The following is a 13,772-nucleotide window of genomic DNA, read 5'->3' as shown; positions in this document are numbered from 1 at the left end:
ACTTCTGACAGGTTTTAAAGAATTAAAGTACCAAAATGTTATGTTTGTAAGTTTACCTAAACAAATTTGGGTGTAAATCGAAACCTGACCCATTATTTCTATAAATCAAATCGACAAACAAAAGATCAATAAGACTAATTAGCATAATAGCACAGCTCTACAGAGTTTATATACAAACATACACATTTCCAAAAGGAGACACAATCCTCAATTAATCAGCTTTAAATCATAAAAATACTAGAATTTTTTTTTATATACTGTTTATATTGTACATACAGTAGCTTATTCACCACGGAAGTTTAATGAAAATAATTAAGTGTTTCCAGTGTGACGATCTCATTTGACTATGACTATTTCTGTATATTATAGATAGCACTGTAGAGATGCAAACATAAAAAAAAAAAAAGGTACAAATGGACGAGGTTTAAAGCCTTACCTTCTGCTTCACACATATGGAGTGTGACAATCTTTTTTTGTGCCTCCTGGGGCATGTCACTATCCCTGATAACATCTGGTGTTTCCTCTGATTGAGGTTTCGCCAATTATGGCACCAATATGCTCGTCTACTTTAAAGAGCCTCTGCGTGCTCTGGCTTCCCCTGGGAGCCCACAGCTGGATTAATGTCAAACCACTTTCTCTTTTTAACGGACAACTTCAGATTTTTCAGGGGGTGCTTAACAACTAACGTTAGTAGCTTTAAGTAAACATCCCGTGTCATACGCAAACAAACAACACTTACAAAGAGTAAAGCTAAATCTAGCAGAGAGGGACAAACTGTCTTTGTATTTAATTTAATGACAACTTGTGCTTAAAAGTAAATCTAAAACTGGGGAGCTTATAGTACAGGCGTTCATATCTTATGGATCGGCGCATGTTGTGATCGGCATGAACAAAATCCAACTTTAACTAGAGCTGGGGATTTTCGCCTTTAAGCCAGTTAATTCAAATAAATGAAAAACACATCGCTGAGGACTTGCTGCAAAATATTTAAATATATCTTACCGTGACTTAAAAGCTACAATGAACTATTACAAACCCTGATTTAATTAGTACTGATGATACTAATTAAAATTAATGCTGACTTTGTTTGTACTTTTTCTCAAGTAGAAAAGTAAATGAAGGACTTCTACTTTTACTGGAGTAATATTTGATCTAGGGTAGCCCGACTTTTACCCAGTTCAGAATTTGCGTACTTTGCCCACCACAGGTTGTTTGTTAAATCTAAAGCTAAACCATGTAGCGGAGATACATGTAACGGAGAATAACTCGTATAAAAAGATAAGAAGTTTTACTTTGTTTCTGATGCTGAGACCTGGAATGTTAATGGACATTACTTTGTACATTGCAGTTTTGTGAATAAAATCTCAAGGTGACTTTTGCTCCGGTTGTATTTTTGACACTCCCCGTTTACTCTGGGGAGAAAGAAGTAGGGTTCAATGATTTGCATAAAAATAATAACCGGGCCATCAAACTGTGCAAATAAGATTCAAACAACTTCTAATTATCACTTATTTAAACAACCATTGTTTGCACCATTTGATAGACTGGTACTGTTACTGGTACTGGTGCTGTTCTTAAGCAACTTAGTGCATCTAGATGGCCAGATGTCAGCCTGGTTTGTGTTTATTTTTTTTATTTATAAGAAAAGGTGTTTGACCTTGGACAGCACAATGCTTAGCACTGTCGCCTTGCGTCCCCGGGATTCTGGTTTGATTCCCGCTCGGGTCTGTGTGCACGTTCTCCCCATCCTTGGCTGATTTCCCTTGTGTACGTTGAGTTCCACTGATTACAGGTCTGTACAAGTTTATATTTTCATGTATTTCTGTGTATATATATATATTATATATATATATAATTTTATTTTTTACTTCAATGTATCAACTGCCGAACTGCTTTTACACCGCTAATGTCAATAAATTCTTATAATAAAAGTTTTTTAAGTTTTCGCTCATGAGGCTTTGATATACAAATAACTGAAAACAACACTAAACGCATGAAAATTACTGGATTCAGACAACAGAAATAATTTGCGCACAAGTAAATGAGCCAGTTCCACCCTAATCCCCTTCAGTTACTGCGGAAATCCCAACATGACCTGATCATATTAGACTGACTCTGATTGACATGATCGGGGAATTAATATGGATATCCGTCTGCTACTAAAATTAAACGTTAAAGTCACAACTAAGCGAGTACGCTCCTCACGAGGGCGGATAATTACAGCCATCAAAGTCCTCTCAGAACGAAAAGCAGATCAACCGTGAATAAGTAATAAGCTGCTGAAGTGTCACTCCAGCGCTCGCTTGCCGCACAGACCTCCACCACGGAGCAATTCGATCAAGAAGAAGTGAAGGGATACGCTGGTGGCTCTGATTGACGTTATTTGGGATATAAATTAGTTACACAACTGCCACTTTAAACCCGCTCTGAACACGCCTCTAGTCTCAGAGGAAACCGTATGTAATACGTAGCGGCGGAGCCTGAGAACGAAAACAGGATCAACTTTAAATAAACAGTATTTTTCCCGGTGCTGACGCGAGAGAGTTAATTAAAAGCCGTTTCTCAAGAGATCCTCCGCTATGTACGCTAACTCACATTTGTGATTTCATGAGAGAATTAGAGTCAAGAAGACAAATTTAATCCGCTCCTGCTGTTAAATGAATTAGAGCATAGAGAGTAACCAGACTGCTGTGGCGAATCTGCTGAGTGAGGAGACGCTAATAGATCTGTAAGCAAGTGGTTCAGACGCGACGCTGTTCTGCCTGAGCGGCAGTTCTTCACGCGGTATAAAGAGAGAATTAATTTCCTGAAGCTAGCCAGAAACACATATATACATTGATCAGCATAGCAGCAGATGGTCCTTATAATTAGAACATAAATGCTTTGAAAGATCTCTTAAAGGAAAATTTCGCCCATCCTCTCCATCTATCTATCCATCCATATAAAGTGGAACCTTGAGTCACGAATATTTTGGTCTGCGAGTGTTTTGCAAGACGAGCAAAAATGTGTGAATAAATTCTAACTTCAAAATTCAAATTTTATTTGTCACATACACTACGATATGCAGCGAAACGTTTAGACAACTGCCTGCCTTAAAATAAAAGACTATGATAAGAAAAATATATACTCAGCAAAAAAAAATACGTCCCTTTTTCAGGACTGTGTATTTCAACAATAATGTTGTCAAAATCAAAATAACTCTACAGATCTTCATTGTAAAGGGTTTAAACAATGTTTTCTATGCATGTTTAATTAACCATAATCAATTAATTAACATGCACCTGTGGAATGGTCGTTAAGACCTTAACAGCTTACAGAAAGAAGGCATTTAAGGTCACAGTTCTAAAAACGCAGGACACTAAAGAGACTTGTCTACCGACTGTGAAAAACACCCAAAGAAAGATGCCCAGGGTCCCTGCTCATCTGCGTGAACATGCATTAGGCATGCTGCAGGGAGGCATGAGGACTGCTGATGTGGCTAGGGCGATAAATCGCCATGTCCGCACTGTGAGACGCCTAAGACGGCTACAGGGAGACAAGAAGGACAGCTGATTATCCTCGCAGTGGAAGACCACGTGTAACAACACCTGTACAGGATCGGTACATCTGAATATCACATCTGCGTGACAGGTACAGGATGGCCACAACAACTGGCCGAGTCACACCAGGAGCACACAATCCCTCCATCAGTGCTCAGACTGTCCACAATAGGCAGTCCATGAGGAGGAGATGCACTGCAGTACTTCAAGCAGCTGGTGGCCACACCAGATACTGACTGGTACTTTTGATTTTGAGCCTCCCTTCATTCAGGGACACATTGTAAAACATTTTTAGTTTATGTCTTATGGTGTTGACTCTTTTAGTGTTCATACAAATATTTACACATTAAGTTTACTAAGAGTAAAAACAGCAAAAAAAAAAAAAAAAAGGAACGTCCTCTGACTTTCAACTGAGTATATAATATAATATAATATAATATAATATAATATAAATATATATATATATATATACATACATACACATATACACACATACACACACACACACAATATAATATACAATACAATATAAGAAATATAAGAAAAATATATGTATATATATAAAAAATATATATAATTTTAAACACACAAACACACAAAAAGAAAAAGTTTCCAATAAGAATTACAGACAGTGGTCCTTCTTCCTCTCATATCCCTCACACTAGCCACGATTCTTTTCAATGGTAAAGTGCAGGTTAATTTAATATACAAGTGCTTTGGATTACAAGCATATTTCCGGAACCAATTATGCTTGCAATCCAAGGTTTAACTGTACCTACATACATACACAGGCATCCATATCCATTTGTTCATCCCAACCATTAAGTGGGATTTAGGTAGAGGTAGCTGCTGCTAAGATGGTAATGACCAGAGCTCCCAACATTTGAGCTTCAAAACTGCTCTTCAGACCTACTGGTGACATCACTGAGGGTTTGTCTAGTTCTTTTCACACAGTCCACAGTCTTGGTGCATCCCTCACACTGTGTCCAAAAATTATTGGAAAAGTTGCATTTCTGAACAACTTCAGTGCTACAAGTGCTAATCTGCAGACCATCAACTTTCTGTGCAGCAGCAACCACAGCCTTCTAGACACTGTTTAGAGAGGTGTATTGTTTTCTTTCACTGTAAATCACCCATTTAAAAAGGGCCCACAAGTTCGTAATGGGTTTAGGTCAGGTGAGGAAGGGGGTCATGTCATTATTCTTTCTTCTTTAAGGCCTTTAATGGCTAGCCATACTGTGGGGCATTATCCTGCATAAACATCATGGTCTTCTTGAATGATGCAGGCCTTATTCTGTACCTCTGCTTGAAGTAAGAGTCTTCTAAAAACTAACAGTAGGTTTGGGAGTTGATTTTGAGTCCATCTTTACCCCGAAATGGTCTAAATACCTTATCTGTAATAGTACCAGCCCATTGCAGTACCACTTCTCCACCTTGCTGGTGGCTTCACGTTTGATTCTTCTCAAATCTTTGGCAATTAATTCATGTGTTTTTTTTTTCTAAACACGATTCTTGTAACACTGTTGACTATTAGCAACAAAACGTTTAATGGTTCTGTGATCACGAACCAACATCTTAACAATTTTAAGAGTGCTGCAAAAAAAGAAACTGTCTAATAATTACTAGGGCTGAAACGATTCTTAGAGTAATTCGATCACAAAAAATGATCGAGGCAAAATCTTTAGCCTCGAAGCTTCTTTTAATTAATTTTTAAGCTTGCGTTATGTTTTTTGCGCAATTATCAGTTTGGCGTGACAGCACGCTTCCTGTTGCAAGCCGCCACTAAATACAGACGAAGAAGAAATGCTTACGTCACCCACAAAGCGGAAGGATACGCAAACAGTTAGCTGTGTATTGATTCGAGGGAGCGTTCTGTTGTGGGCTACAAAATGGAAAGGAGCTATAAAATTATCAGCGAGCCAAGAGAAGAAAAAAAACTGCCACAGAGAAAAACGACAGAAATTGTCAGTAAAGGCTTGTGTTATGCCCGAGATGTAAATTTAGAAACTTTTAGTTCTGAAAGTTAAGCTGCACAACTTAGTGTTTTTGTATAATTATTTATTTTAATGTGTGCCTTATTTTTTTTTTGATACGTAAAGTCATTTGAAATCCTTTTTTTATCTGAGAAAAGACCCAAAATTCTTAAAATATAAATGTATGACACTGTAATGCACTTAATTTATCTCAGGTATACAAGCTATCCCTTATAATATGAATGACAATGGTTATTAAAAAAAATTGCTGTATGCATTTAAAAAATAAAAGTAGATTTTTCTAAAAACAAAAACCAATTAATCGTTGCTTCTCTTCTATATTTTACATTGCCGTTTATTTAAGCAAAAGTACATTTTATCCGATTACTCGATTACTCGTTTACATTTTTGGTAAAATACTCAATTAGGAGAATTCGATAGCTACAGCACTAATAATTACACAAAGCTTGATATAGGGGTGTTAATCACCTTAGGCCACACCCTCTCTCATTACACAAATACACATACCTGATATGCTTAAATCCAATAAGTATTTAGATTTATACAGCTTGAAGTTGGAAAATATGAATAAAAATGATGATTTGGTCAAAATACTCACTTGCCTACTAATTGTGCACACGGTGTATATTGTTCAGGAGGTTCTGGCCAGTTTGCCTGTACATGTTTACAAATTAAATGAATAATAAATGAAAGAATCTTGTCATACTTGACCGATGCAGAAATGGCTGCTCAGAGTGGAACACGTTACTCTATGAGAACATTTATTTTCCGTTAGAGCTGTTCAATTCAGACTCACATTAGTGTCCATGATCTCACTTCATTTCTCCATAGAATATCCCTTGGACGACTGATTTAATGCGATATAGAAACGTAATAAGATTTAACACATGCCTATTGTTACACTTGAATGATTTGCTGACTGCAAGCTGTGACTCCAAACAGCAGCTATAAAAAAAGCCAATGGTGACATGTTAATATTTGCAGAGCTGCAGCTCAATTCCCTTTTCTAATATCACAAAGATGTATTATTCCCCTGAACACAAACCGGCCGATAAAAACAGAGCTATACTTGGACCGAGCTTGACTCGGGGCTGGAGCGCTTGCGGTCTACGCTCCATTAAACTTGTTGGCTCTTGGATGAAATGATAATCCTAAGTGATTAATACAGCTATTTCCTCAAGCAGCCACCAGCAGTTCTCTCTTAAGTAAACTGATCGTCTGTAGGACGATGATTTATCATCGTGCCAGAAAGAAATCGGTGTTAAACAATTCTCGTTGCAGAAACACACAATCTACTATTTATTTTTATTTTAAAGAAGTAATGATCAACATTAATATGTAGTAACCCAACACAGCATCCGATAAAGGCCAGGGAACGGTGATGTTACCGAAGGACTGCAATATTGGCAAAAAAGCTGAAACTGTATGACTTATCTATTTATGCAGGTAGAGGATTAAAGATAAGTTACAGACTTTATGGCCAAAAATGAGGAAAAGCGAACGTTACCTGCATGACCTTGGTGTGGATCTGGTCGAGCTGTGAGCGGCGGCTGCGTTGGCGACACACTTCCTGGTACTTTGTGTACTGCTCGCGCAGAGAGTCGAGCAGCTTCATGACTTGCGGCTGAGCCAGGAGCTCATCGTCCATAGGAGACCAGGCTGTTGTTCCTCCACCGCCGCCGCCTCCGCCGCCGCCCTCTGAGCCATTAAACCTCCTCTGCTGCAGCTCTGACAGCAACTCATGACCTGAGAGAGGAAGAGCAGAAAAGATTAATGAATAAAAGATGTGAGGCAGCAACAAATTAGGATATTAAATAAATGGAAATTAAAAAAAGAAACAGGGAATTTACAGAGAAAGCAACATATAAAACAGGTGGAATTTGAAGCTGTCTAGGAAGAAAAAGGAGAAAGAGACAAGGTCATGGGTGAGTAAACTGGCAAGTGGACTGAAAAGGAGCGCTTCAGCCGAATGAGTAAGACTAGCTTTTGATTATTCGCACTGAAAACATCACAATCTATCAGCATTTCCTTCACAGCAACTTTCATAAGGAAAAAATGCTTAAACGCCACTCAGACTAGAAGCATAACGAATCCACTTGTGCTGACAGAATCTAAACAAAGCTAATGAAGGATCTGAATTCTGTACTCAGGCTTTGCACACTCACTGTGAGTCATCTGAGATCACAATGGCATTGTTCAGCTGAGTGCGTGTGTGTGTGTGTGTTGCACTGTAATGGCGAGAAGACAGTGTGTCTTTCAGCCACAGGACAGCTGCACTCTACACTGCACTTACAGGGGGAAACAGCCTCCGGTGTGTGCTGCAGCTCTGGAAACCACATACTGGTTTAAATTCCACCCCGAAAAAAGTCTGCTTTTATCACATCCTGACGTGGTAAAGCTTACCAGAAATGTTATTATAAACTATTACTCAGACTCTGACAGGACTGTGACTTGAACGAGTGCCAAATGCATGGGAAAAAAAAGAAAAGAGTCAAACTATCCAGGACGAAGGTTATAAATTTAATATTTCCTCAAATTATACAAATCATATGGCTTATCTAGATGACTTTTTCCCCACTTTGTTTCTTTATAATCATCCTGGTGCATTTGTGAACAGAGAGTAAGGCGTACCAGTTTGCAGGACAGTTTCTGGATCGAAAGATGGCAGGACATTACACTCCGAAGGTCTGTTGAGAGAGAGAAAGAGAGAGAGAGAGAAAAAATTTAATTATTTTTCACATCATCAGAATGTCTTTAGAACCCTGACATCCCATGTTGTGGTCTAAAACCAGGAGATAAACAACACTTACATAATGACCATTTCACATGCTTAAAATAAACACATAATGGAGACTCCAGTTTCTGGGGCAATAATTTTACCCTGATGCACCTAACCACAAGGACGATTTACTACTTATGTAGGTTTTTTTGGAACAAAATGAAGTAATTTTTCCCCAGAGGACAGCACACAGTAAGACTCCGCAGAAAGACGCATTACCTAAACTTAGCTTTTTCTTAAGTCCTATTTAGACTGGATTAAATTTACATGGGGTCATTTGCTACTTTACAAGAGCTTCTCTGTTACTTTCTCCCTGTTCACATTGGCAAGATTTCTGTTCTTCTGCATCTCCCTTTGAAATTTTTAGTTAGGATACAGGCATCTGGTCTTGTATGCAAAAAGACATCTTTGATGGAAAAAAAGGGTTTGAGTGCTGTTACTTGCTGCTTTCTTTAGATAGTTGTTGAAACTTCAGTGTCATTAAAGTCCCTACACCAGTGCCTTTTTGACTGCTTAAGACACCATGTTGTGAACAGAGGATGATCATATGACCACATGGTTCGAAAAAGCAATTACAGACTATGCAATCTGTTTATTGACTAATTCGGTCAACTTTTACTGCTGTTCAGACGCAAGAATTTAAAAAAAGAAAAGAATAGAAAAACTGAAACCATAAAACTGTAACTTAGACAAAGATGGGTGGGCTCTCTGGGTGGGCGGGGCATATTCTCTCTTCCCTGTCAATCACAGTGGAACTACCAAGTTCCTGCATGGGGAAGGGACGGATACCACTTATCTATCTCATGTTACTCCACAAAACATCTAAACTGCGTCGTAGTATAAATAGCAGACTATTTACCCATTGTCCCTGGTATTAAACACGCTACAAGGAGATTAGCTAAAGCACCAGCATTATACATTATACTTTGGAGCAGCTAGATTATACAACATCATAGTGCTACATTATAATTGAGCAACATCACACCCGAGGTTGTGCCGTTGTGCTGCATATCAGTACAGCGGTAGGCGCGCTGTTATATAAAAGTTCCACAAACATGATTCGCTTCTTTATTTAACCAGTTATTTTTTGACGGAGACGAAGAGTGAAAGTTAGTATAATTAATCCGTAACTGTATAAATTGAAGAGCTAGTGCGCTAGGCTGCATAATCACTTGTCCCACCTATCAAGTAGTACCCTTGATTAGGGGTTACAGATTGATTTGGTATTCAGCCTTGTGTTAGAAGCTAGTTAGCTTCATAGCTCAGCTTAGGCAGAAATAAAACATCACTGAGGCAATTCGAGAAATGACTTAGAAGGAATTATTGAAGTGTTTATTTTTTAAGGTGAAATAACATCAAATCTGTTTCCAAAGTGCTTCCGTGTGTGGGTCTAAATGTCGGATTTGGCAGACAGCTGCTCTCTCCTCAGCACTGCGAACAGTATAGAGCCCCAGGGATGTTACCGTCTATCACCACCATACGTGAAATGGCTCTCATCCAATTAAATGTTGTATAATGCTATATCGTATACTACATTGTATGAGCAGTTGTTTAGATCCAGTCCTAGAAGACCTGTGTCCAGTTTGTATTTCACCAACATTTAACCCCTCATACTTAACAAATTAGCTGAAACAGCAGGGTTTAAGCAGAAGAATTCCCAAACCGTGCTGGACACCGGGCCCGCAGGTCTGTATTTGAACAGCACTGCTTTTACATACTGACTTGGGTTAGGAGTTATTTGAGCTTTTACGACTCCGTTATGAGGGGGCATAGTTCCATATCTCCGAGTCTTTTATGAACTCTACGGAACACAACCTCAAGTGCTCCTTTTCCCTTGTTCTTATTATCGGTGGGTGTTCACTAGCTTCTGCTTAGAGGCCAGCCGAGAGCAGCGATTCACTCGTGTAATCTGAGAGTACAGGACTTCATGAATACTTTATATGGTTTAATAAAAGAGAGAGAGAGAGAGAGAGAGAGAGAGAGAGAGAGAGAGAGAGAGAGAGAGAGAGAAAAAAAAAGCGAGAGAAAGAAAGAAAGCACTAAAAATGAAACGGGAGCATATCAATCTGAACCCAGTGACAGTGATTACCTGGACTTATCCGGCTGACTGGTCTTTTCGTTTTCATTTATGGTGGCGAGCTCGTCCAGCAGAGACGTGGACTCCTTGGTGAATTTTTCAAACACCTGGATAAAACGTAGGGGAAAAAATTTAAAAAAGCACAGTGCAAAATTAGGCATCAGAGGAAAGAAAAAAAATCCATTACATTTTGTAGTACTTGGAAATAAAAAATAATAATTAATTGAGATCTTGTGTCATGAATCCACAAAAGAAATAGTAAATAATCCATAAACATGAACATGATTCTTATACAGTTAATGTATATATATATTTTTATTTTTTTCAAAGTGGTGTAAACCTTTGATAATCTGTTCTGTATCATGTAAACATTAGCCACGTAAACACTTGATCTGAACGTTTCTCTCTGGTTGAAATAAGGATACCACTTCTGTGCATGTTTGCTCCATCCTCAAACAGATGTGCAAAGCTGACAGAGTCATATCCCAGAAGAGCTGCGGCTGTAATTACGGCCAAAAGTGGAACATGTTGTAACACTACAGGACGTACAAATGCTCAAGGAGGGTAATTATGCAAGCCATCGTAGGGTTTAAGCTTTGACCTAAACCAAACTTTGTAACTCATGAGTGTGGTTTTTTTTTGCTTGGTAATAAACTGAATTAAGTAAGTCAGAACTGTTGTTCGTAGTGCTATGAACCTCAACACGGTTTAGCAAACACAAGTTGATAAAGAATTTACACTAACACGCTGGATTTAAAAAAAAAAAAATAAAAATAAAAATTATTACTGACCAGCCTCTTGTTGAGCCAGTCCATGTGGTCGTACTGCAAACTCCCTCCAAACTCATCTGTCAGCTGGCAAGGCTCGATGTAGCGTGTGAGCTTGTTAGCGGACACCAGGATCACCTACAACACACACACAAAAAGGATTTCAGAGAAACTGCCATTAAATATCTTCCTGACCATCATGGAGGTCTTGACCATCTTGGTAATCGAGTAATCTATCAATTATATCGGAAAAGTAAAAACAGCTACAATAAAATCTAACTACTAACTAAAGCTTAAAGATAGCAGGTGGCAACATTGGATGTTATTTTAAGAAGATTGAGTCTGAAGGAGACGGAGAGTGAGGAAAAGGACACGTCTAAGAACAATATGACTAATTAGTGTGAACAAAAAAACAAAGGGAAAAAAAAACAGTAACACCTATGTTTTAAAGCATTCACAATTTGTGCGAAAATCAAGCACGATTTGATTTTAGTTGGCAACTTCGATTACTGATTGCACCTCTATCTGATGTACGAGCAAACTGAGTACTCTAACTCCTTGTTTTTGCATTTAAATAAATAATAAATAAATAAATAAAATTCAGCTGTAAATCATCTGGAAAGTCATTAACGGTTATTAACACTTGTAATCATTAAATGCCAGGAATAGAATCCTGGTTGCCGTGGGTGAGCGATGTCGTGATTAGACACAAGTAAAAGAGAAATATAATAACAGCTTCGACGGAAATGTCAGCCGAGGTTAATCGCGCGTGAATAATTGATCTGGTATTTAAAGGCAGAGGAGGCAGAGATGGCAGGTGAGACAGGCGTCCGCCGGGTTGGAATCAGATGACTGCGGTAAATATCACCGACGCTTATTACCCGCATATGACAGGCCCTGATGGAAAAAAACAGAACAATCGTGTCTGCTTTGACCCAGAAGAGCAAATGGGCCTGTTGCATGTTTATTCATTTAGAACATGCTTACAAGTGATCCGATCTAAACAGTGAACTGTTAAAGTTGTAAACAATGACATGGCTTAAAAATAAATTAAATACTTGTGCAGCTGCCTGGGCCCGAGTGAAAAATGTTTAGTTACGCTCAGCTAAGTCAACACCTCTGACCAAAAACAGATCTCTATTTATAAATGTTATCTACATACATCCAATATTATTTTTATTGTTATACCACAGCGCTGTTGAATCTTGATTCTGATCGTTTCTACATTATCCTCAACAACACTAACGTTAGCTCCACTGTATAATACAGCTTTAAAAAACATTAATTCAATTTAATATGTGTAGCACTTTTAACAAAAAAAGCAGCTTTATAGATTAAAGAAGCTATGGCGCAAATTCAAACCCGGTATTGTTTATGTAACGACCTACACTAGTGCCCTCCACATAGAAAGGTAGGAAAATGTGTGTAAATGGAGAACAAGTGGAGGCGATCAAACTGTGACACTGCTGAGGAGTTATTGAAGACCAGGCTGCTTTGATAGCAGCCTTCAGCTCGTCTGTATTGTTGGGTTTTACTGTCTGACTGGCTTCATGTCATACCGCATTGTTTAAGTAATTTGCGCTAAAAGTAGCTTTTAAAAATACTGAGTGAATAAATTATCATAATTATTCAGAATTTCTGTACCGATACATTTTTGATCGGCTTTAGCGAACATTTAAATGTTAAGACATATTGATTTCTTTTTATTTTGAGGATCTATAAGTCATACTCGAAAAAATTTATCCAAAAAGGCTTGAAATATTTCACATTACATGTAATAATCTAAAATATATGAGAGCTTTTATTGGGAATTAAATTACATATACAGTGCCTTGCAAAAGTATTCATACCCCTTCAAATTTCTTTCCACATTTTGTCGCGTTACAACCACAAACGTAAATGGATTTTGTTGAGATCTTTAATGATCGACCATAATTGGCACAGAAGTGGAAAGGAAAAATCAATGGTTTTCAAAACGGTCATCAACTGTCTAAAGTGTGCATTTGTATTCAGCCCCCTCAACTCTGATACCCCGGTGTGTGTAACATAAATAGGATGGTCTTGTTATGTCCTGCTTGTTCAAGTTATTGATCTCTATTCTAATAATCTGCACCAACATAAATACTCTGACCCTGATCAGGGCTAGAAGCACGGACTCTGATCAAGAATATAAATAAGGCTTGGGAATAAATGCAAAAGTCAGGGTAATTTTTTGGATACCCCCCCCCCCCCCCCGCCTACTAAAAAAAAGGGACTGGGATAATCTGAATTTACCATCGATCGTATTTTACATAATCGATCCGACATTTAAGAAAGACACGATGCCCTTTTAGTGAAACGACTGCTCTGTGATGCGGCGTGTCTTCAATGTGTTATTAGCACCATTTATTTATAAGAGCTGCCACAGCTCACTGTGATTCAAAATTCCACATTGACACAGAAGAGGCAGACAAATCATCAACTCATTAAATTGTGCGAGCGAATGCTCCAAAGTGTTTTTTTTTTTTTAATACCCAGAAACCGGAGGAGTCCACTAACTGGAAAGCAGTCATTTTGCTTTAGTGGAAAATTAGTTTTGACTGTATGTGGTTTGGCTCTGGGGAAAATAAATAAATA

The 13,772-nt window shown here is 38.2% G+C and overlaps 1 protein-coding gene across 1 annotated transcript in view; it reads right to left on the bottom strand.

The window, feature by feature from the left end:
* sestd1 (SEC14 and spectrin domains 1) overlaps positions 1-13,772 on the bottom strand; it is a 55,436-nt gene that overhangs the window by 19,874 nt on the left and 21,790 nt on the right. The window contains exons 7-10 of the mRNA XM_053497300.1: positions 11,181-11,294; positions 10,402-10,496; positions 8,165-8,220; positions 7,041-7,279 (exon numbers count right to left, since the gene is read on the bottom strand). Of these exons, the coding sequence (XP_053353275.1) occupies positions 7,041-7,279; positions 8,165-8,220; positions 10,402-10,496; positions 11,181-11,294 (504 nt within the window). The remainder of the gene's footprint in view (positions 1-7,040; positions 7,280-8,164; positions 8,221-10,401; positions 10,497-11,180; positions 11,295-13,772) is intronic.

Source organism: Clarias gariepinus, chromosome 5, assembly GCF_024256425.1.
Source record: "Clarias gariepinus isolate MV-2021 ecotype Netherlands chromosome 5, CGAR_prim_01v2, whole genome shotgun sequence".
In the NCBI taxonomy this organism is placed as follows: Eukaryota; Metazoa; Chordata; class Actinopteri; order Siluriformes; family Clariidae; genus Clarias; species Clarias gariepinus.
This window is presented reverse-complemented; position numbering and strand designations above follow the sequence as displayed.